Source organism: Rhyacophila brunnea, unplaced genomic scaffold (genome assembly GCF_057557595.1).
Source record: "Rhyacophila brunnea isolate RB1 unplaced genomic scaffold, BYU_Rbru_1.0 scaffold_6, whole genome shotgun sequence".
NCBI classification, from domain to species: domain Eukaryota; kingdom Metazoa; phylum Arthropoda; class Insecta; order Trichoptera; family Rhyacophilidae; genus Rhyacophila; species Rhyacophila brunnea.
This window is the reverse complement of record NW_028233276.1, coordinates 47105760-47131980: the sequence shown is the minus strand read 5'-3', so window position 1 is coordinate 47131980 and position 26221 is coordinate 47105760. Positions and strand designations below refer to the sequence as shown.

The window sequence follows — 26221 nt, the reverse complement described above, 5'->3', positions numbered from 1 at the left end:
ATAGCCATACATTATTTTTCGTATAAATTCACAAAATGGGACAATATTGAGTGGTACGTTCGTTGTAAAATGCATTTATGTGATATCACGGTAGATATTATATATAATACATACCTAATATTAGTTTTACAGAAGGAGATGACAATACTTTTGTTTTAATATTATCATCATTTTGGATACTTGGTTCAATTATAAAATTGAGAAAATCTGCATATTAGATTCAGTATTCGCCATAAACTACAGTTTGTAGTATTTTGTATCACCAAACCATAGGAATTGGTTTTAGTGACCATTAATTACTCTGTCATTGGAAAGCTTCAGGTATTGGAAATTAGATTAAAAAGTCCAATGATTAAGTTTGGAGAACTGAAATTATTAAATATGTCGCAGTCTAGTATGAGTGAAAAAAAATACTTTTATCAATAAAAATTTAAATTAAATTTTATATCCTCAGTCGACAGTTTATAAACAGATAGTTAGTATTCCATGGAAATTTTTATTTCAGATAATATTATCATTTATAGAAAACTAACATTGTTATTAATTACACTGCTGGCAGAGATATTAAGCGGAACCGAATAATGTAACACAACAATGAAACAAATTACTCGGTACTCCAAAGAATATAACATTTTGTGCTGAATGTTTTAGCCATACAGTTTTAGGCATTGAGTATAACTTTAAGTATGTACAAGTTAAAAGAATTCTTTTGAATCAATGAATCATTATTAAAAAAATCTTTAGTTAGACAAAACAATAATTCTATTACTTAAAAATACACTTTTATAAATAAGCCACGGATCATGACGATGTATGCACAGTTTTAACTATTTTTTTACATTTTATAACAATACGTTGAACTATGACGCGGTAGAGTACCAGTTCGAAGATGGCGGCGCTGCCTTCGCAGTAGGGTGGTATAAGTGGAAACCAGAAGCACTGGGATAAAATTGGGTTTGTTCTAAAGGTGCTGCGTATTCCAAAGCGGAATACACTTGAGGCTTCAAGGGCAATGGTTGCGATGGAGCCTCCCCGCCTGTTAAATAGCCATGCCGTAAAGCCTCTCCGTATTGGCCTTCAAATCCTGGGTGTTGCTGCTGTTTATCTCTTGGAGAAACTGAGCCCGGCGGCGTCATGGCTGAATGGTAATCCATAGTATAGGCAGGTCCGCCGTAAGTGGACACTAAATTTTGAAAAGAGTCAGCGTTCTTCTGAGCATGCAGTGCTATAAATTGGTCACCATAAGCGGAGCCTTCGCTGCCTGGTGGAGTAGGAAGAGGTCCAGCAGGATGTGGCGGAGGAGGTCCATGGCCTGCGGCTCTGATGACACTCTCTCGACTTGCATACAACTGCCTGAGCAGGGCTGATGCAGGGAGTCCGGGTCCACCTAACTGGTGGTGTGCTCCTATCCATTGAATAGTAGACTTATGTTGTTGCTGTTTCAGTAACGTGTCAGTTGAAAAGTCCGTCGGCTGATGTGGTGAGTTCGTTTTGCCGGTGGGGTTTAAGATAGTCGAAGGAAGGTGTTTTGACATGGCATTTTCTAAATCTTTAACAGATGCAGTGTCGGTAATTATTTCTTCTGGCGGCACTGCTGTGACTTGCGGACTTGGTGGTGCCGGTGGAGGCTGCGGGGATAGAGACGTTCTGCAATTCAAGTCACCGGGTATTTCAGGGGATCTTTCTACCGTTTCTTGTGGGTTTTCTTGAGCTTTACGTTTTCTGGTTCGCTTAGAGGTGGGTGCTGCTTGGGGTGTTGTGGGAGCAGGGGGTGCTGGGGGTTGTGAAGAGGACGAAGAAGGTGGTGGCTGATCAGGTGCGGGAGGCCTGGATCTTGGTGATGGGGGACGTCCGCCTGTTCTGTCTCCAGAAGGTGGTGCTCCGCCGGCATCTGGAGATCCTTCACCGTGATCGCCACCGCTTTCTTCTCGTTTTACCCCTTGGACTCCGTCTTCTAGCTGGCAGCAGTCCATGATTAGGTTTGCGTATTCTCGGCCACTAGAAAAGAAAACAATATATCGTTACAATAATTCTCTTTTATTTAGTAGAGTACATTATATTTATAGCGTTACTACTCCATACTATTATTATATACCGCGTTCAAAATAGACGCCTTGCTAATAGGTACTTATATTTAAAAAAAACATATTGGTCAAAGGAATAGGCTGTCAATCATATGAGAAACAGTAGTAGTAATTTGGTAGGTCATGATGAACTATTCATGAACTATTGGTTAATATTATCTCACCCAGGTTTTCTTATGTGAATATAATTATAAGCTTTCTGCTTCTTTGCTAGAGTGAAGTGAGCATTAACTTTCTTCTTACCTGATGACATAATTGACACATATGATATTCTGTTCCTCAGCATTCTTGGATGAACAGACGACTGTGGCACACGTCTGAATCCAGGTGTAACCTCCAGATTTATTCATCAGCCTGTAGTAGTGAGTCAGAACTTGGCCTTTATTGATCACTGCAAATAAAAAAGAAGCAATATAAGTAAGTATTTCATAAAATGAAGTGGGTCATACTTATTATGAAAGGATTATATACATTTTAAGATGTCTAAGGACTCTTTGGGACCGAAAACGGAGGTTTTTCTTATATGTCTTATTTCTTATATCAGCATTTCCTAACTAGGTTTCTCGAGGGTTGCTGGATGTTTACAGGTAAATTGTACGTAAAACATTTTGCCCTAGCACAGTTCGTCGTGAGCAGCTTTCTTATTGGAAAGAGATGGCCGTATACCAAAAGGTCTCCAATTTTATTAGATTGAATACGGATATTTATTCAATTTTCATAGCTGATTTTTGCAAAATTCATGAATTCAAGAATGAAAACCTAACCTAACCTAACAAATAATCCAGTATATCGGCTATTTTCAAAATTTGTTTGCTGCTGACTTCCTGTAAGTGTAAATCGATAAGAACCAAGTTTAATTTAGATATAAATTGTATGTCAGTACTATACGACCCAAAGAAATTGGACGGTCTTTACTATAAGGCCATATATTTCTGATATAACATTTGACGGTGAAGTGTTATACGGTGAACTGCATACGTACAAGTTTCCGGACACGTTGCCGGATTTGTTTGACATGGTTTTGACATAAGAATTGAAGAAGATAGCTAAACTTATGTTACAACCGTTCTAGATAAATCATTATCATTCCTGATTTCGACTAATTTTTTTAACAGTCAATATATTTTAAAATTACATAATATAGATACTCATGTGAAGATATTGGTAATCACCATTCAGTATGGTTTTGCACATCAAAAGACTGACAAAAAGAGGAGGTCATAAATATATACATAGATATAAATAATTACAAGATAAAAAGAAATATACCACGTTTTAAAATTTTCTGTTGAATCATATAAACTTGACAATTCTATGTATTAATAATTTAGGACAAATAAGGCAATGGTCAACAAATTATTTTTTTGCTATTTTGCAACAAATATAGAATACTGAAATGTCATTTTGATTTCCATAGTAACGCACGTATATATTAATAATTTAGTTGATAGGACCACCCCCTTAGCAACCAATAATAGTGGATTGGATTACGGATTTCTTCCGAAATAGCTTTTCATACAAAACAGAATTAGCTAAAAATGAATTCAATTCTACTTAAAGGTGGCAAAAAGTATTAAAAGAATGCATTGGCATCGTGTTCTGATATATTCTAAAAGTTTCAAATGTCTAGCTAGTCGGGAAGTTAGTTAAAAATCGATTGCAAGATTTGTACTGGATAAACAACCACCGGACAAACAAGAATACGAGCTAAGAAAAACGTGGTAATAATAAGACTGACCGAAATATAATTATTATTACAGTGAACAAAGACATGACAATAAAATTCGTATTATGTAAGTAGGTAGGATTATTTCTGGCACTTCCATTGCGCAGATAAATTACCTTGATACATTTACGCAACCACTGATTTATTATTTAATCAATGATCCTCAAAAGAATAATGATATCCACGTTAAAACAAAATAATAGTTAATGTCTATTAACTATTTATAGCTCTCTTCTGTCCGGTTCATTGTTTATCGGGTGGTTTTTCAGCTGATTAATATTTCGTTTTAGTAATTTGCATAACGGAATTCAGAGTACCGACTTAACTGTTGATGAATCATTCTGAATTATCAAGAAACTTGAGCGAATATAATAATATGTAGCTCGAATATAAATCGGGTGTACCATAGAACTGCATGAGTGCATACTCATTGCTGCTAAAAAGTCTAATGCTGTACTCAAACTTTCTTCAGGCCAAAAATCGATTTTTGGAATATTTATAATGTTATGCCTGTCCACTAATTGTGAAATCTACAATACGTCGGCGACGCAATTGCACAAAATAATATAATAATTATTTATTTAGTTTAGGCAATAATTATTAAGATATGCCTTTGTTATGTATGTACTATGACAGCTGCAATTATTGATCGTAATGATTTATTTTAGAATACAAGTCCAGGGTTTTTAGTATGTAATATTTTTGATATAGTTACGATAGCTATGTTCAACCAAATTGCTTCAGGTGTTGATATATTCCACTTGCGTGAGGTTGAGTTTATGTGGATGCTATTTTATAAATTAATTCTTAAAGTAGGGTCTCCTTAGCAAACTCGGTGTACTTCTTTGAATTTCTATGGATGTATAATTATTGTATTTTCACTGCATTAAATTTGTATGCTTATATTATTGTGTTCTCTTTTTATATTTTCATTTTAATCGCTTTTATTACTTTTCTCCCCTCTTTATAAAAATGTTTCATGTCGTGTTGTGAACGTCTTAAACTTATAATTTGTAATGTCCACAATAAGTTAAAAAATAAATTGAATTGAATTGAATTGAAGATTTTGATCAAACGAACGACATTTTGGCGGGCTTGCTAATAATTGTACCTAATATTGTCTTAAGTTCAGGAAAAAACAAAACAGCCATGAAAATAGTTTAATACTACTGCGATAAATGAGTATAAAAATAGTTTTTTAGGAATATTTTCAAATTTCATTATTAAAACACCTTCTAAAATGGCATATAGAAACATGTCGCTATTTTGGCAGACTTGTTTCGTCCTTTAATAATGAAGAAAATACTGCTGTCATATTTCAATATTTATGTATCTTAATCTCCTGATATAATATGTAGGTACTAACAGTAAATTATTGATGGAAAGACATCAATTTATGAAAATAAGACAAGAGAATACAGGAATCGAATCGTCACACTTTTAAAAGAAAAGTCGATTTTCAACACTGAAAAACACGAACATGATTTTTGGAAAACGGATTATGTTAAGGCTATATCTTAGCTGGGGCACGGTCTAAAAAAATCGTGACTAGGCGATGCGCGGATTATGTAAATGACGCGTGCCGAACGAAATATAATTTGTCATAAAAATTAAACATGCGTCCATATGTTCTGTTTATTGTTCTATTAGTAACAATAATAATATATTCATTGACATCTTTTCTTTTTCAAGTGAATGGGTAAGGTTTTTTAGTCATCTTTACATGATTTAAGAATTAATACACCCGTCGCCATCACGAAACAAATTGACGTGTTCACAACTCGACTTTCGCTCTCCGATTGCCAGTGAGTCCAAAATTTCGTCGCACCTATAGTTGAAAATTATTTGCCGTTTCACTAAAGCATGCTGTTAAGTTATATAGCATCGGCATGTCTTTAACTTAAATACACGTATTAGTTACAACAACATTTTGACTTTCATCATTACAGAGAATTACTTAATTTCTCATTCGTTGTGAAAAAGTTTTGATCTTCTTTCGGGTATGTACTTATTGCACTCATCGTCAAGCTATTCTCCAACCATGCAAAAACCTTACTGCATGACGTTCATATTCCTGGTGCGATAGAGTAAAATCCATCGTGCGACTGCGAAATTATGACAATATCGACAGATATTTTATTTAGCATTATTACAAGACCTTCATACATCATTTTTACCAACTGTGTACTCATTGTTAAATGAAATGTGGATAATTACTGTTTTTATTTGAGACGAGAATATACCAGTGATAAAAATAGGTTGCTACGCTTTTTCCGTAGAAGCTCTACGCCAAACGCGAAACTTTGTGTTAGACTTTGTTTATTCTCCCAAGGTGCAGAACCAACCTGCCACTGGTAATGCCAATTGGGAGGGCGATAACCATGTTCAACCGAATTGCTTCGGGTGATGATATATTCCACTTGCGAGAGGTGAGTTTAGGTGGACGCTATTTTATAAATTCTTCAAATAGGGTCTCCTTAGCAAACTCGGTGTACTTCTTTGAACTTCTATAGATGTATAATAAATTTTATTTTCACTGGTTTTGTATTATGTTCTCTTTTTATATTTTCATTTTTATCACTTTTATTACTTTTTTTCTTCTTCTTTATAATAATGTTTCATGTCATGTTGTGAATGTCTTAAACTTATAATTTGTTAAAAACATAAATTGAATTTAGTAGGGACTCATTTTTTGTATTAATATGTGTAAAACGCGCGGTATTGGCGTCGGCCTATTTATAGTGTCGAGGGTCCCAAGTTCGATTCCTGGGTCTGGAAAAGTACATATACTAATTATAATGTTTGAGGCTTTCACGGTTGTTTTTTATCGTAGTATATTCTTGGGTTTTCACCGTGTCTCCTTCTTCCTTCTTTACTCGACGTTTCGGGCTCGTTGCAGAGGCCATTATCAAGAGATATGTTTTATGATGAAATGTAGTGTATGTATGTGAATGTAAACGTTGCTCTAAGAAAGTCAAAAGGAATCCGATTATCTAAGAGCAAACGTTGTTCAGAGTAATCTGTCAATCATTACGACCGGAGATACTGGCTCGAATATTAGATTTTGCTGATAGTGCCGGAAGCCATGACGTTTTTAATCGTAATCCATCATCCCTATTAATGTTTTCAGGGTTTCTGTGGATTTCAATGGCCTCCTTTACCAATCGTGCGAAATATCCTTTATTCCGACCCAATATCTTGGTCTCGAAGTCAAATTTGTGCCCTGTATCCATCGAGTGCTCGGCAATTGCCGACATCGTGTAATTTTTAAGACGGTATGCTCTCTCGTGTTCACTCACACGCTTCTGTACCGTTCTAGAAGTCTGGCCTATATACTTTTTTGGGCATCCACGACAGCTTATCTGGTATACACCTGCCGAGTACAAAGGCTGTGAGTCCTTTACTGGTCTTAGCATATTTCGGACCTTTGTCGATGTTGAGAATATTGTTTCAATATTATGTTTCCGAAGTATCCTGGAAATAGTATCTGTGGTGTTTTTGATGTAAGGTAGATAGGCCCGGCCTTTGAACTGTATCTTTTCCTCTTGACTGATCGGGTTAAGGTTGATTTTGCTTCTGGTGGCTTTTTGGATCATATTGTGAGAATATCCGTTTGCTTGAAGAGCCTTTGATACTTGAGATATCTCGGATTTTAAATACGAAGATTCGCAGATACGCCGAGCTCTTGTCATCAAAGTCGAAATCAGACCCATTTTTTGAGCAGGGTGGTGGTGAGAAGAAGCATGTAAATAACGATTGGTATGAGTTGGTTTCCGATAGACTCTGTGTCCTAGAGAACCATCCAATTTTCTGATAACTTCCACGTCAAGAAATGGTAGAGCTCCGTTCTGTTCAATCTCCATCGTGAATTTAATCATCGAATGTAGATTGTTTAAATGGGCCAAAAACTCATTTAGAGCTTCTATACCATGAGGCCATATTAAGAAGGTATCATCGACATACCGTAACCAGCACGAAGGTTTTAATCTACACGTGTCAAGAGCTGTCTGTTCAAAATTTTCCATGAAAAAATTCGCAACCACGGGAGATAGAGGGGACCCCATAGCGACTCCTTCGGTTTGTTCAAACACTTTGCCCTGAAAGCTAAAGTAGCTTGACGTCAAACAGTGCTTGAAAAGTCCAGTCATTTCTGCGGAGAAAACTTCACCTATTAATTTTAGGGTATCATCTAGGGGGACATTTGTGAATAGTGACTCTACATCAAAGCTTACTAAGAGGTCAGTAGGCTTTATAGTCATATCAGCTAATAATTTGACAAAATGTGTTGAATCCTTAACCCATGATGCGGTGGCGTTGGTATGTGGTTGCAAAAGGGACGCCAGATATTTAGAAAGTCTATACGTGGGAGAGTCGATTGCGCTAACTATCGGTCGAAGTGGGCAGTCAGGCTTGTGAATCTTGGGTAACCCATATATCCCAGGAGTCTTCGGCGCTTTAGTAAATACTTTCCAGTATTCCTCACTAGGATATCGGGCCTATCTACCTTACATCAAAAACACCACAGATACTATTTCCAGGATACTTCGGAAACATAATATTGAAACAATATTCTCAACATCGACAAAGGTCCGAAATATGCTAAGACCAGTAAAGGACTCACAGCCTTTGTACTCGGCAGGTGTATACCAGATAAGCTGTCGTGGATGCCCAAAAAAGTATATAGGCCAGACTTCTAGAACGGTACAGAAGCGTGTGAGTGAACACGAGAGAGCATACCGTCTTAAAAATTACACGATGTCGGCAATTGCCGAGCACTCGATGGATACAGGGCACAAATTTGACTTCGAGACCAAGATATTGGGTCGGAATAAAGGATATTTCGCACGATTGGTAAAGGAGGCCATTGAAATCCACAGAAACCCTGAAAACATTAATAGGGATGATGGATTACGATTAAAAACGTCATGGCTTCCGGCACTATCAGCAAAATCTAATATTCGAGCCAGTATCTCCGGTCGTAATGATTGACAGATTACTCTGAACAACGTTTGCTCTTAGATAATCGGATTCCTTTTGACTTTCTTAGAGCAACGTTTACATTCACATACATACACTACATTTCATCATAAAACATATCTCTTGATAATGGCCTCTGCAACGAGCCCGAAACGTCGAGTAAAGAAGGAAGAAGGAGACACGGTGAAAACCCAAGAATATACTACGACATATACTAATTGTTTTTCAATTTGTGTATGAGTGAGAGTATGGACCTAATAGGTTGAGCAAGTGGCTGACATCCATTTCTCATAAAAACAAATTCTGTTTTTACAGTGTGTGGAGGCCCATATGATCTTATTAGGATCGGATCAGAATGTACATATTAAAAAAAATGATTAAATATATTACAAAGTTTGAGAGCTAGTGTGCTAACACTATTCATCCATGACACCAAACTATCAATTTGTAATTCTGGTCGTGTCCTGCGGATTCCATTGGTCAGCCAATCACGTATCACTAATAAAACAATTCAATTTATTTTATGTACATTGAAACTGTGCATTGTTCGGCCCGGCGTTGATGAGCGGCTGAGGGATGGAGGGGGCTCTGGGAGGCCTCATTATTTGTGTAATGTAAAATACCTGGAAATGTGTCAAGAGAAGTGTCATCGCGTTAAATCAATCGCTAATCGCGTCACACGAATAGGTGCTAAGTCGGCTAAGAGAGTCTTGAATAAATTGATTAGCGGTTTTTAAGTATGTAGAGTGTAGACAATGCCATTCAATTAATCTGGCTCGATATTCTTTTGAGGGAAGAGATTAACAAATACATAATAGGATTAGCCACAATGTAACCAATTGCTTATATGCGGCGGCAACAATGATGTCGCAGAGTTCTAAAAATGAAACAGTATACAACATGCGTAATATACTATGACGTATGCAAAAACAAATACTTAGTTATATAACATACATAATTTTGAAAACACTTCTGAGAAAATACATTATAACCAATAGAAAAAGTCTTTTTGAAAAAAGTAAGACACCCCGCAGGAATAGAACCTGCATCTCTCGGGTATCGCGCCCACGCACATGGGCCACTATACTAAAGGTACAATACTTAATTACGTCAAATTTTAACTAATGGGTTTTATAGTACTCTCTGAAGCGCTTTCCAAATTGAGTTGCTCTTGGCTATCGGCTTTTGTATTTTAAATTAAAGTAGGTATTACTGTAATTACTAACCGACGTCACGGATCACTCCAAGATTTTTTATTGTAACTTACTTGAACTTGCGAATAATTTTTTATTAACTATATTTTTTACTTTTTTTGGGAGAGTCGAGTACGTAGAGGCAAAATGAAAAGTTGTAGTAAGTAACAAAGCTATACAATACAAAACTGCCGAATAATATTAGTGATGAGATCTTCACGTTGGCAGTATGATGCTGCAAATTTTCTAAATGCAACAAAATTGGCATTTGTAATGCAGTAATTAGCTTAATGTCGAAGTCGTTAGTGATCGGATACGAATGGTCCAGGATAATTTAGTCGCCACATTTAATAAAAGACGGTAGGTACTAAGACATTAACAAACGAGAAGACAGTAAGGTAATGGGAAGGTTAGTTTCCGTCCACTAGGCATTCTCTTTGAAATACTAAGCAGGTAAATGTAGCCAATTTGACAAAATTGTTACCTTAAGTCGACATGAGTTTTATTTCGAAGACTACATACTTATTGATTATTTCCAAATCGGGGCTAAGCGGTTGATCAGATACCATCAGTGTTTTGTGGAACAACAACCCCTAATCGTAAATTTAATCGCTAACTGACCACTACATTTGCAGAACATAAGTAGATATATTCATCGAGTCACGTAGGGTGTAAAGTAATTTCGCATACTGTGAAAATTCTTAATATACTTATATAGTTCATTCAAAAATACACCTGGGTAAGTTAATAATAATTATTACGTAATTCAGAAGCTTTTAACCTTTTATATGGCCCATATACGAGTACCTAGTAAATATTTGATAAATGTTTACACAATCCTATAAAATAATATTTTGAGCCACGTATTGGACTCGATACAGTACTGTGGGTGACCTTTAACTAAAATAATTACAAGATAAAAAGAACTTTTTATATGCAACGTTTTTAAATTTTCTGTTGAATTATTATTCTCAATATGCTCAAACTTGTACTTGATATGAAGTAAATAAAAAACAAACAAACCAACAAATATAGAAAACTGAAATGTCATTTTGACATTTCATTTTGATTTCCATAGTAACGCACGTTTATATTAATAATTTAGGACCACCCCCTTAGCAACCAATAATAGTCTTTTACTTTTGACGGATTTTTCTGAAATAACTTTCCATACAAAACAGAATTAACTGAAAATGAATGCAATTCTGCTTAAAGATGGCTAAAAGTATTAAAAGAATGCATTGGCATCGTGTTCTGATATTTATTCTAAAAGGTTCAAATGTCTAGCTAGTCGGGAAGTTAGTTAAAAATCGATTGCAAGATTTGTACTGGACAAACAACCACCGGACAAACAAGAATACGAGCTAATAAAAACGTTGTAAAAAAATACGCTTTTAGCTTATTGCTTAAAATGAAAAAATAAATTAAGCAATTAGAAAAAATAAACAGAAAAAGAGATCCCAACAATTATTGTGAACATAAAACTAAATTAATTCATGATTTTAGATGTCGGCAGGTACCTACCTATCTTTCTTGCGATGTTTTGAGGCTAGATTCCTTGATTTATATTAATTGACGAAAGAGAACTGGTTGAAAATTGAATAATGAGACTGATTGCATTTTCAAATTGTCCACAATTCTTCGGAATCCTATGTCTAGGGAATGGGACAACTGGCTTCCGGACAATTGGACGCCGCACTGTCGTAGATACGTGTAGACGAGGTATTTTAATCATTTTCTATCTACTACCTAGTAGTTTGAATTCATTTTACTCTTAACATAATGTATTATTTATCGCGGATTGAGAATTACCATGCCTAAGGCTTTATATAAAATAAAAAAACTCTTTTTTCGTTGGAACTTAAACATATTATGCACGATTAAATCATTGTTTACGTCTGCATATTTACATTCTCACCAACTATTAAATCATAATATTATAATTATTGAAATATAAATAATAATACTGAATATTTTTTTCAAAAGTACCTATAAGTACCTAACGTATATTTATTTTCAAATTCCGTGGCGTCCAGTTATCCGGTGCCAAATCGTCCTAGACCCTATGTCTAGTAGTACCGAAAACCATAACTCTTCTAAAAATTCTAAGCAACGCCAAAATCTTTGCATCTCCAGGAGGAGAGTGCACCCATTGTGGGAACCTTTGACTTTGACTGAATTTACATGACTTTAAGTTAAGGTACCCATGGGAGAGATGGGCACGTAGAGGCAATACTAAAAATTGTAGTAAGTTTAAGCTAATACAAAACTGCCGAACATTCTAAGTGAAGAGTTTTTCACGTTGGCAGTACGACGCCGCAAATTTCTAAATGCAATACAATTAGGCTCAATCGGTACAATTGTCATTCGTGCACTATTAGGTACTAGGTATTGGTGGTTTAATAAAACTTGCTAACCATAATATTATATTTTTGTAAATATGTACCTAATATTAAATCATAAATCTTATAGTTATGTTTGCCTGATACCTTGCTACTTTTGCTCCTACTTTTGCATAATATTAACATTTATATACGACTACAGTGGACAAAAATAAAGAATGTTAATTGCCTCATTTGGCATCTTGGATTATTTTATGTATGTAATTTCGTTATACAGAGGACAAAGCGGTCAATTATACTGAAAACGTTTACTTATACATGAGAAAATAATTCTCTACTGTTAGTCAATATCAAAATGGCGGATAGGTAACTGCTTGTTTAAATTAATTATCACGATTAATTTACAATGAATGTAAAAAGTAATATAATAAATGACAACATCTTTTATTCTTAGTAAGTAGATAAAAATATATAAAATAAAGCATCGAGGTACTTTTTTAGTAATATAGTGTAGGTACCAATCGCTAAAAACAGCCAAAGTCTGCTTACCAGGTTAGAGTAAAATGTTTGAACTTCAATAAAAATATAAGTACCTACCTACATACATAGGTATATTTGAGGCTGTTAGTCAGGGGCATAACAAGTGGGGTATTCAGGGACTCGAAACACCCGGGCGGCAAAAGTCTCAAAAACTAGTCACCAGATAATTTTCGCCAAGAGCCTTGTTTCACGCATAGAAAAAAGCAATTTTCGGTACTGTTCGGTTATACGGAATACAGCGGAAAACCCATTTTGAAAATAGCCGATAAAATGGATAACTTGTTAGGTTAACCTAACCAAACCTAACCTAAACTAACCCAAACTAACAAAAAATCCAGTTTATCGGCTATTTTCAAAATGCGTTTTCCGCTGTATTCCGTATAACCGAACAGTACCCAATTTTCTTCTATGTCATTGAAGATTATTTTATAAATTTGGACTTCCGTGCTCTATCCTTATATATCAATCGTTTCAAGTCACTTTTAATTATAATTCAGAATGTTGTATTATTTATTAGGTAAAATATTTTGATGACAATAAAATATTTATTCAACTTTATTTGACATATTTCCAATGAAAAAAATATTTTTAATTTGGGATGGGGGGTAATTTTCGGCTAGCAACCGGGCGACAAACACCCCTGGCGCGTTCTTGATGTTAGTTTTGAAGTCGGTATAATTTCAATATTCAGCCATTTAGGACTGCAAATTGGTCATTTTATAAAATTAATTTCTAGCAAACGATTATAAAAAAAAGAAATAGTCAAATAAAATTATATTAACACCATTAAAATTTATAAAAAATCTTGGTAAAACATAAAAAATAGCGGCTGATGTATATAAACGGCTGTGTGATGAATTTTCTTACACCTTCAAAAGTGGAAAATATTTTGGCCGTTTTGTATCATGTTATTCTGGTTAAATTCAAACCCTAAAGAGAGACAAAGCAGCGACTTTATAAACTGAACAAGATTAACAGTGATAATTTGAAATGCAGAAGCTTTTCTTTTTGAATTATAGATTTTATCAGAGTATTATAAGTATCATATTGTCAATATCCAATAAATATGTGAAAAAAGTTATGGATTTAATTTAGTTTTAAATAGGTATAATTTAAGATATATTGTACTTACAGTCGACGTGACATTTCCTAAGTTTATTGGCGTCTTCGCCATGGCAGAGGGCGTAGAGATTTTTTCCGGTCAACTCCTCAGCAGTGTAATCCAAAAGATCGGACACCCTAGAAAACATATAGATATAGAAAAATAGCCCAGGCATATTCATAATTATGTAGTTTAATATTTTTAATTTATGCTACTCTTTAATTCATAATTTAATTTTATAGTATTGTAAATACTTATGGTGTAGACTTATTCATTTGAAACTGTATGAAAACTCTCCGTGACTTCATCCGGGTGACTTTCTTTTGAGCGTGCACAGATATAAGTATAGGTACTGAGTTTAAAAGTGCAAATATCTTATAATATTTAAGATAATTTGTAAAACTCATAAAATGTAAAAAAAAGAAATGAAAACATATTGAATTAACCAGGATAATCAATTAAGCTGTGTGCTTAATAATAGTACTTGAAGTGATCTGAATTGTGTTCACTTTCACATTGATAATATAAAATTGTACAAGCTAGAATCATATACTCGTAGATTTGAGTATATATTTAATTTCCATGCGTATTAGATTATATTAAATGATTAATTTTTCATAACATCTAGCATGTGAAATGATATTATGTTAATTTAATATATTATAATTCGTCACTGTACAGGCCTTTTTATGGTAATGGACTTATTGCAAACTCATACGAATTGGCCAAGTATCATAAATCCCAAAAAAATATTTCATATCAAAATAATTCAAAATATTTTTTAAGCTATTTTAAAAAAATACTCCAGCCAAATGCTGTAACCCTCTCTAAAAGTAAGCCACAGGGTACGTACAGAGTAAGCCACTCAATTTATAATAAAATAATAAGTAAATCTAATGCCCACAGTTTTTTTTCACTTGGTGAACAATTTGATATTTGAAGGATAAGTTACTTGGCCTTTACAGTGACGAATGCTTATATATTAGTGGCAAAGACTTCCATTTAAGTTGAGTGAAGATTCGTAACCGAAAAGAATAACATACACCTGCGCAGTTAAGACAGTTAAGTTATAAGTATTGACAATATTGAAGTAGGTAGTTAATTGTAATACGACATATGAAGTAAAAAAAATTAGATGTGACAAAGAAAAAGAAGAAGACAAATTAAATGTTGAATTTAAAAAGAGGATAGAATTCTGTAGACATGCTATCCTAAAGAAACGTTTTGTATTGTATGTTGCTTACTTTGGCTCGCAATGTGCTATTCTGAAGTCGAAGTTAATCCTAGTGACAAACATATCAGACTCGAGTCTTATCTCGTGGACGGAGGGCGGAGGAAGCGCAATCGCCAGGGCCACCATTCCCAGGAGTGGAGGAGGCGCCTTTCTGCTGTGGGAGAACGTATACTGCGGCCGGAGCCTGCATAGCATCAGCACCACCTGTGGACATAATACAACGAGGTCTATTAAATTTAGGGACATACGTATAAAGCAAGGGGGCCTCTCGGGGGTTTGGCTTGGGGGTTCGGGCTTAGGAGGGGCCCGATGTGACGGGTCGATCAGATAAGTGAGATAAACGCACATTAAAAATTTACTCCAATAGTAAAAAAGTCGCCTGCGGTGCTATTCGCTTCAGAAATACTAAAATATGTGCTAATACGATACAATTTTTGTTTATCGATACTTGACAACTCCATAATTCAATTAGACATTTCAAAAATACAAAAAATCGCTAAAATTACACTTATCCATAATTTTACCTCGAACATCATTTAGAAAATGTTTGTATAGCGTAACATTGCCTTTTAGCGATATGTAGGGGGGGGGGGCTGAGCTAGCAACTAAATTATTAATAATATATACTAAGGAAATCAAAATGACATTTCAGTATTATTTCTATCAAGTACAAATTTTTTGATTGTTTAAGCTAGTCAAGTCAAGTTTATATGATTCAACAGAAAATTTAAAAACGTTGAAAATAAAAAGTTCTTTTTATCTTGTAATTATTATATATTCAATAAACAATATAGTGACTAATGTACCTAATTTTTTTTATATGCATTAAATATGATTTAGAGTCTAAATCATATTTAATGTTAGATTATATCATATGTACACCTAAAAAGGAATGACACGCGACACGAATTAAAAAAACAATCGGCTTATTTTGGCAAGCCAATCAAATCCTATTTGCCATCCCTGCTAGGGGCCCTCTGGTACCAGAAAGAGAATCTTTTTGATAACAAAATTGCAGAAAAAGGTAAATTTCGCTGCTTAACAATAACCCGAGTCCCAAACGGTTTTAGACGAATGGTTAACAACTATTCTACTTAAAAATAATTTGTTAAGTAATATAAGTTCCTTAAATATATAAACCACATTATAATTATGATGTATAATGCTTATTGAATAAATTATTAATTTAGTATGATAGTTTATCGTAATAGATAAATTATTATTAGTAATTTAAAATAAGTATGTATAAATTTAAAAAAATGGAATCATATAACTTCTTACAGACGAAGCCTACTCTTGTATTACTAAAAAAATCACTGAAGGCATTAATTATTTCAGTTCGACAGTACAAACCATTTTTATATGGAAGAAAGAAACACAAATCTGTAAAACCCTGCGAGTTTGTATGAAACTTAGTTGTCACTATAATTTTTATTTAGCATCGTTTTCATAGATTTAGGGTCCATCTTTATACAAAAAGGTTATCTTCAATATCATTGTATAAACCTAAACATTAGCTATTAATACTTTCGACCGAAGGTACTTGATGGAATTTGAATTTAAATTCTAATGGATTCAAGGTCTGTACTATTCCATTTAAGTAAAAAAAGGAATAAATGGAATAGTACAGAGCTTGAATCCATTAGAATTTAAACATTAGCTCTTTAATATTCAGCCGGTTAGAGTTTCACGAAATTATTAATATCCACATGCAGTTAGAGTTCAGCCCTATTATAAACGAAAATCCTAAATCTTTTGAGATAGCAATCCGCGAAACCCTAACGACCTTTATTGCACTCAGGTGATGTCATAACTCAAGATGGCGCCGCTGGCGGGAAACACCGTCGTTTGGCGGGAGAATTGTTGCAACGGAAGCTAAGTAATTGTAAGTGAATTTATTGTATTGTATAATAACTAGGTAGAGATACTTGGTATTTTACGACTAATAGGTTACTAGGTACCTATCTATGTACATACATTAACATATTAAGACATAGTTAAAACAATATTTTGTTAGTATCTAGGTAGGTAGCAACATCCGCTTTAGATGAGGAAACTTGGCAGTATGATTCATATCCGGTACATATCACATACCTGTGTATAAGCATGTTACCTACTTGCGAAGTGTATTGACATTACAATAAAGGCGAAGGCTTCAAAGTCGGACGTCTTGTAGTATATAAGCAGATGACGGTAATAGGGAAAACTTTTTTTAAAATGATCGCTTTAAATAAAATGATCTCTGGTGATTCTGGTTATACCTCATGGCCCCCACAAGGGGGATTTCAGGAAGGGCCCAATGTGACGAGTCGACCAGATAAGTTAGATAAACACAGATCACAAATTTGCTCTAATTGTAAAAAAAAGTCGCCTGCGGCGCTATTTTACTTCTATAATATTAATAATTAAAAATATTTAGTTCTAGGTACGATACAATTTTTAACTGTATGCCAATACTCGACAACTCCATAGGTAATTCAAATGGATGTCCTTACATATTAAACATACAAGAAATCGCTAAAAATACACCTACACCATTTGGAAAACGCTAATGCAGCGCGTTCCTTACCCGTGGCGATAGGTAGGGGGACCGCCAAACATCATAGCCTGGGAGCCCGCTTCAGGATGTGGGGGCCATGTTATACCTACTAGTAAAAACTCAAGGGTAGCAGATGTAATGAATCACCATACCAAAGTGATGGTTTTATACACCCACTTGACCAAAATAATCCTTTCAGAGATTTCCTAAAATAATTATTATGTGGCAAATTTGATGCAATTACCTAAGTATATCAAAACTGCCTTAAATAACCGCTCTAAAAGAATCTGCCTAATATGTAAATGAAAACATTATAATTAATTAGGTACTGAAAAATGAGTTATTCCTCAAAAGGATCTTTTATGCACGTTTCATACCAAAAATCCGTGATTTTGAAATAGGATTCGGACACCTATCGCTTTAATGGCTATTATCCATTAAGCTACCTATTCGGCTGTACTCCTTGCGAATAACTACGCTATTTGAAGTCATAACGAAAAAAATAGGGTATACGACGGTTATGGGGATGCCAGCGGCAAACACATTTTGAAAATAACCGATATACTTACTTGATTATTTGTTAGGTTGGGTTAGTTTAGGTTAGCTTAAGTTAGGTTAGGTTTTCATTCTTGAATTCATGAATTTTGCCCAAAATCGGCTATGACAATTAGCAAGGTTCCCGACTGGCCTCCCCAAAACCAACTTGTACCAAAAATAGTTAGGTGACGTTAGGTGTATAGTATAGTGACCTATCAATATCTTGATTTACAGTATAAAGATGATTGCTATTTCTTGACGGAAAAAATAATTTTAAAAACATTAATCATCATTTCTCATAGGTGCTACAACCCTTGGAGAGCCTTGGCCTACTCAAAAAAGTATTCATAATAGTCATAATACCTATAATATCTGTTTGCTAAATACTAGAATATAGCGATACAGGTATATTATATTATTACATACTTGCATATATCAATAGATAAAAAAATCGTTTTGAAGTTCTAAGATACCTGAGCTTTTAGGAGTTTTTCACGGGCGAGCGTAAGTTTTCCCCGCCGACCCGTGGAAATACGATTGTAATCATTTTTATTGCCGGCAAGATGGCGCAACTGAAAGAATCACGAGCTGGTAATACTTTTTTTACTGCCGCGTAAAAGTCGGGGGGACGTCGCCATGCTAATTCCGGGATGCCCTCGGCGTCTTTATAACAAGGCGTTTCATTGGACACTCAAATTTGTATTTGTTTGATGGCTTTTACGGCTGTAAAAAACAACGGAATTAATGCGCACTCTGTATGGACAGCGTCGTGCGGAAATGTTTATTTAGCATAGTTTCGTTTTTTCATTTTGCAGACTTTCGTTTCTAATCAATTCAAAAGTTACGTCAGTAAGTATTTTATATTAAGTACCTATAAGAGAAATGAGTGGATAAGGAAGCAGACAAGGGTTGGCGGTATGATAGAGTTCATTGAAAGCCTCAAATTTAGATGGGCTGGACACATAGCTCGAAGAAGAGACAATCGTTGGACAATTTTAGTCATCCCGTGGTATCCAAGAGGTGCAAAACGTCCACAAGGTAGACCTAGAGGCCGCTGGATCGATGAAATGATAAAGTTCAGCGGAAATACGTGGCAACGCAACGCACAGGAAGCAGCTTGAAGAGGCCTTCGTCCAGCAGTGGATAGATCAAGGCTGACAATGATGATGAAGTACATTTGCGACAGAATAATGATGCATTTTCTAAAATAATTTTTATGTTATTTTGAGCTTTTTACAAAATTTAGGACATCGTCAAGAAACTCGCTTCTAAATATTTTCAAGAAGGTAATGGCATCACATAATGTGTAATAATTGTGGTAATAATCTAGCTTTTTAGCTCTATTTCACGTAGATTGAAAAATAGTTTTTCAATTTGAGTACCAACTAGCGCCGCATATTGGCCAGTAGAAAAGTTTATTAATTTTAAAGAAAAAACTTGTCACTATCAAGCAGTTCTAGGAATTGTCATCCATCAAAATATATTAACATTAAATAATGGTTATTTTATTATGCATAATACTTTATATTATATTCTATTTATTTTATAATAATATTATGTAGTAGTTATTAAAATTAGTACAGAAACACACCGCAAAAAATAGCTTTAAGTATTTATTGTCAGATGGCACTGCAATATAGCCATTTTCGACAATTTTTCCATACGAAAAGGAAAATGTCCTAAGGCACTAGCCGAGTTACGTGATTGCAAAACGGTGTGATCATGTTCCAAGATATAAATCTTAATGGATTCCGGCGAAAATTACGCCCAAGGAGTATTGCAAAAGTCGGTAGCCGGATAATATTGGAAAGGCCGTTTATTAAATTAATGTTCTTAATAAGTATTGTGTATGACGTTATTAATGGCCGCTCGCAGGGATGTTGCCCGTTGGAAGTTTTCTGCGATGAATAATATGCAAAGATTACCCAAAACGGGTTGAATGATAACACAATGTATGGTTATGATAATCAAGATCGATTGAGACGTGACTTGAAAGAATCAAATACGTACAACTATTTTTATTATTAATTTGAGATAAAATGATATATGTAATTAGAAGACTACAAAAGAGTAACATTATAATATAATATACTGGGACTGGAAAGTGGACATAAAATATATTATATGCATTAAACCAGCCAAATAGAACATAATATCATAAATCTATAATATAATATAGGTACCTACATAGGAAAAGTAAAGTTTAAATACCTACATTCTAAATTAAATCCATTACTATATGATCATTAACCTATGTAATAAGTATGAGAAATATAGATATAACTGATAGCGGAGTAAGTAACTATACCAGTGGGTCTATTCTATACACAAGGCGACTATCGACCGCTAAAGTGATAAAGTGATAGTATTTATTACATATTTGTATTTTTTTAGGATTATCAATCTTTTCTATGCCGCAATTAGTTAATTGATAGTAATTAACATAAGAATTGGTGTAATTAGGGCGTCCAAAGACGCTTTGGGCACTTAACCGGTTAATAACCAAGTCCTTGCTTTTTCGTACAAGGTGGTTGTTGGTAATTTTGAACAATCACAAACACCCAGGCTTTGAGAAAAACACACAAATATTGTGTGTACTGACCGGGAATCGAACCCAGGAACTCTCGGATGGAATGCAAGCGCATTACGCACTGCACCACGAGAGCCGCTAACATATTTGTATTAAGTTATTATAATTGTTACAATAAGTTAGCCGTCTAAACAATAAAAACTGTCTATCTCGCTCTAAATTTTATCACAGCCAAGAGAGGTGCTGTTAAAATATAGTACTTTTTGCAACAATTACAACCAACTTATTGTATTTGTTACAATAAGTGTTAATAATTTGATACAAACCTACCCTAAGTTTGATAATATTTATCACTTTATCACTTTAGCGGTCGATGCGTATAGAATAGACCCACAGATGAGCAATCGATCCAAAGATTTATAGATAAATTTAGAGTGGAAAATTGATTTTATGCTGTAGGTAAATGTATGCCAATATCTTTTACTTTATCAAATTTAAAATAAATCAGATATCAAGAGTGAGATATTTTCATAATATAAGAATAATGTACCAAAAGCATATAATTTGTGTTTTTCGCGTATAACGCAAGGTAGAACCTCAATTTTATTACTATTAACTTAACTATGGAACGTTATACCATCATGTTGCTTCTCAGTATGGCAAAAAAATTTAAAAACAACATAGTTAAACATATTTTCTAATAAATTAACTAAAAATAATTACCACTAACTTAATATTTAACACAAAAACAATACATTTCAGCAACACGTGCTCGCAGTTTTTAAATGAATGTAATCATTCAAATCAATATTTACCGGCGACGTTACCAAAAAATATTTAATTCAGTCGTAGAAATTCTATCTTACTCTCACGCATCTTGCGGAGATATAAGGGTGCCAAATGCTTTCTCATTTGCAATTATGGTTTGTTTTTGTTCAGGCCTTGCTTTAACCTATTTTTGTGCGAAAATATGTGGAAAATAAACTGACAAATATTTTTCGTATAAACGGATAGGAAGTAAATTAATAATTTCAATATGATTAGCTGATTGATAATCAATTATTTACAAAATGTGTGATATGCGTCAATTACATTGAGGTTCTTTACGAGCTGTGTGTTGGCGAATTTATAATCTGCCTGTAAAGTCGCCCAGTGTAATCATCGAAATGTTAGCTTGTTCGATGATTACACTGGGCGAATTTACAGGCAGATTATAAATTCGCCAACAAACAGCTCGTAAAGAAGCCCAATGTAATTGACGCTATAGTTCAGAGAGCTTTTACACAACATACTTGTGATATGATGTGATATGATATTAATCTGATCTCTAAATAGTGTGTAAGTATAGGGACATTTTTGGCGTATCTACTTACGTAATATATTGGTATAGGTATATTAAGGACGCCATATGAGTATAATGTTACGACTCAAACAGGTGTACATATATGGAAAAGTATAAAGGTTTTGCGGTAAAATAAGGTGTTATTTTTAAAATAATGATTTGTGGTTATTGATTGTGTATAATGCTATTCTTCTGTATAACGAAAACCAACATTTATTATGATTGCTGATGTGTAGTTATTTGTTGATAACGTACCTACGTACGTAACCTTATTGCAGTAGTTTAAGTAGTTTTGTACTTTTCATTTGAATTGTTTTTTTCGAGCTGTGTTTTGTCTTTGTGAATCTTCAGGTACTAAGCATGCTCACCAATAGACATCGTACATATGCCATAGAATATTATTATAATAAATTAATAAGTACTTACTGTTTATAACAGCTACTACTAATTAGAATACTAAATCATCATGAAAGTACGTTATTCGTAAGTAAAGATTTTACTCAGGTAAACTTCTTGTTTCTATGCAGTAAGCAAATACTAATAACTCATGAAAGAAGCATTAATTCTAAGAGTCGTAAGTATCATCAGACTCGCCCACTAAGTATTGGAAATTTTTATATGACAAAATTAGTGTGCAAAATGCATGAAGCAAAGTTTATAGACTTTAAATTAAAATTCCACCCTAATTGATAGTATTAATTTTTGAAATAATATAAGTGATTTTATATAATCTGTATACATAATTAAGGGGGATCATAAATATGCCAACAGAGAACCTAGCGGAAAAATACGAAGCTTGCAATTTGAGATTTTTTTTGATAATTTACAATTTCAACTGTATTAATTAATAAATATGCATCTGAAAAAAATTAAAAGATTTTTTTTTTTTGAGTAAAAGATGAACTTATAATTGTAAAAAAGATGTGGATTTGTCACATATTTGGTACATAGCTTTCGTTATTATTACATTATTTTTATGGTTATATTTAGGTATTATTAAAATTTAGTTTATTAAGTTTTAAATTCGATTCTTATAAAAAATATAAAGCTGTATAACTAGAAATCCTTTTATTAATATGAAATCTTATTTAGGTATGATCCCAATATTTAAGCTCGATTTGATATAAAAAAAGGATTTCAAGTTATACACATTTATATTTTTTTGTAAAAATCGATGTTTTTAAAATAGATATAATAAATATTAAACGTTGAATTTGTCAAAAATCTAAACGGCGAAAATTTGAAAACTTAATAAACTAAATTTTAATTATAAATATAATCATAAACTATAATGTAATAATAAGATGGGACCCTGCAACGAATTCACATTTTATTACATTTTTTTACAATTATTGTAAGTTTATCTCTGAATTAAAAAAAAAAATCTTTTTAATGTTTTCAGATACATATTCATTAATTAATACTGTTGAAATTGTAAATTATCAAAAAAAAAAATCTCAAATTGCAAGCTTCGTATTTTTCCGCTAGGTTCTCTGTTGGCATATATGCATATATGGTCCTCCTTAGAGGGCTCGCACATCAGAACTCGCCGCATGCGTCTTACGACGAATTCGTCGATGTGACGTCATCGTAAACCAAGAAGCAAACGTTATCAAATGGACCTTCGCAGATTGGCCGATGCAACTGCAACTCTGCGACCCTGCGACATTCGTCTAGTTGCAATGGCCAAAGCGTGCATGTCGATCTCGGGAATGTCGCCTCCGCGCAAGCGCACAGCCTGCTGCCATCGGCCATTTCTGTTTCTGTCTCTGTCTACACTGTCATTGCTCGCTCATCGCGGTGAGCGTTTGACGTTTGTTCATACAATCAACACAATAAAAATGGCAGACGAGAGACTTCTCCTTTTTCACGTTTGACGTTTGCCGCTGGCAGATGTGCGAGGTTGTAGCATACAACATTCGCCGGCAGTCTCAGAAGTCTTTGATTTATGGCCGTCAGGCACACAAGGCGAGTTGCGATGTGCGAGCCGGCTTAAGGTGAAACAATACTCTAGTTTAGGCTGTATTTATGTTGGTAGAGGAAGCTACTTAAAAGATTTTGAAAACGTACCCGATAGCCAGACGATTTGAAGTGGCAACCTCTCTTGGTAAGGGTTGATTTCATTCTGACGCAGAAGGCTCTGTCCATTCCCCGGTATATTGAACTGCTTCCTGCGACGGTCATCGGTGTTGATACTGAAAACAAAAATATTTTCATCATAATATATGTAACATAGAAATATATTCAATACATATAAGAAAGGCGACACTGAGAATTTAATCTAAGATATATTAATATATAACGTACATTTAGTATCATCGTCACCTAGTTGATGTACCTATATATAGTAAGGTGGTTTTTAAAAGAACTGTTATAAATAATTAAACATATTTGTAATCTCTCTTTAATATATAGTATACTGGATAGGCTACAATAGCATATTTTAAGAATATTGTCTTAGAAAAAGCTATAATAGAGTCGTTCTAAATGGATACTATTTCTAAAGTCGATATTAGGTTATGCGGATGAATTGGTGTGCTCGGGAAAAAAGAAACAGATACTTATGTGACATTTTCACGACTCTGGATGATGCAACTTAATGAATAAATCTAGAAACATTGAGAAGATTAAGTACCTACTTTTAAGTGTCGTTGAAGAATAGATACCCTGGAAAATAAATTATGGGTAACTTAGTATACGAAAGCACTGCAGATTTTAAGTAGTTGGGAACCAATATCTCACAAAAGAACGAGATGAAGAACCTCGAACTCTGAAGGGTGGAAATACAGCGTTCTTCGCACTAAAGGTCCAAGCTACTGTCCAAAAAGGCAAAATTACGAGTAAGTATACCTACAACGTGACAAACCAATTGTTCTGAATGGGTGTGAAATCTAGAGGCGATCGGACAAACGAGAGAAGGATATCCAAACTTCGAAAGCAAAACTGAAATTATTTAGATTAAAGAAAATTAAAAGTGGCACATGTGCACAAATGCTGAGCTCTGCGAACAATTTAATGCCCAATATAGATATTGTTTTAAAGGTGCGAAAACTCAGATTGGCCAGTCATGTTGTTAGATGCGATGAATCTAGAAATCTGCATCTTCTTCGGCCATATCCGCCCCTTAGTCGGAGCATATGGACACCACGCGGCGCCTCCAAAAATCCCTGTCCCTCGTCAGTGTTCCTGCTTCGTTCCAGGTCAAACCATAATCCCTTAGTTCCGCCATATACACTCTATAGATAGTATTTAGTGGCATTCCAGGACGCCGGAATCCGGTCGGCTTGAAGAACAGCCAAGTCAGGTTGAGGTTCTCTTCTGACATCCGCAGCACATGGCCGAGCCAGGTCCAACGTCGCCTATTCACTCTCAGCGTAACGAGAGGCTGCTTGGTGTGTCCCTTATCTCATCGTTGTTCATAAAGTCATACCACCCCACCGCACACCTAGTTAGTACCCGTCGTAGACATCTATTTTCGATGCTCAGTATACCCTCTCACTGCAAAAAGCCATCTCCCGCGATGTGTACCCCCAGGTAGAATTGGATTTCGGGAATTTCCCGACGGGAATTCTTAATTTTCGAGATTTTCCAAGTGGACAGAAAACATAAAAAGTTCAAAGACGATCGGTGCATTTAACACAATTAAGCCAACATCGACTCAAAATGAGCGCAATTTTTGCAACATTAGGGAATTTTGTGCCTCAAAAGCGTACGCGATTGTGCAGCGAGTGTTTTTTAAAAATCCATTTTAATAAGTAATGTTTTGAATTATTTTTGTTTTCCTACTTGCATTTTGTTACGTTATATTACGTAAATAAAGAAAATCATATTTTTTTGGAATTTGTCTGTTTTTACACTGATTTTAGGATGTTTGCAGTTTTTTTTTAAATTTCCCGATATTTCGACAATTCTCGAGAATTCTTTTCTGGAAATCCCGAATCTCGAGAATTCGAGAAGAGATTGAGATTTTCTCGGGAAATACCCAACTCTACCCCCAGGTATCTGAAGCTGTCGACGCTCTCGATGTTTTGCAAGTCGCTAATTAGAGGGAAATTATCTAATCGATTGAGCGTCT

The 26221-nt window shown here is 34.5% G+C and overlaps 1 protein-coding gene across 1 annotated transcript in view; it reads right to left on the bottom strand.

The window, feature by feature from the left end:
• Positions 1 to 844: 844 nt before the first annotated feature.
• Positions 845 to 26221, bottom strand: part of trh (PAS domain-containing protein trachealess) — a 637328-nt gene continuing 611951 nt past the window's right edge. The window contains exons 10-14 of the mRNA XM_085957070.1: positions 24217 to 24341; positions 15209 to 15402; positions 13995 to 14101; positions 2328 to 2475; positions 845 to 1998 (exon numbers count right to left, since the gene is read on the bottom strand). Of these exons, the coding sequence (XP_085813196.1) occupies positions 861 to 1998; positions 2328 to 2475; positions 13995 to 14101; positions 15209 to 15402; positions 24217 to 24341 (1712 nt within the window). The 3' untranslated portion in view covers positions 845 to 860. The remainder of the gene's footprint in view (positions 1999 to 2327; positions 2476 to 13994; positions 14102 to 15208; positions 15403 to 24216; positions 24342 to 26221) is intronic.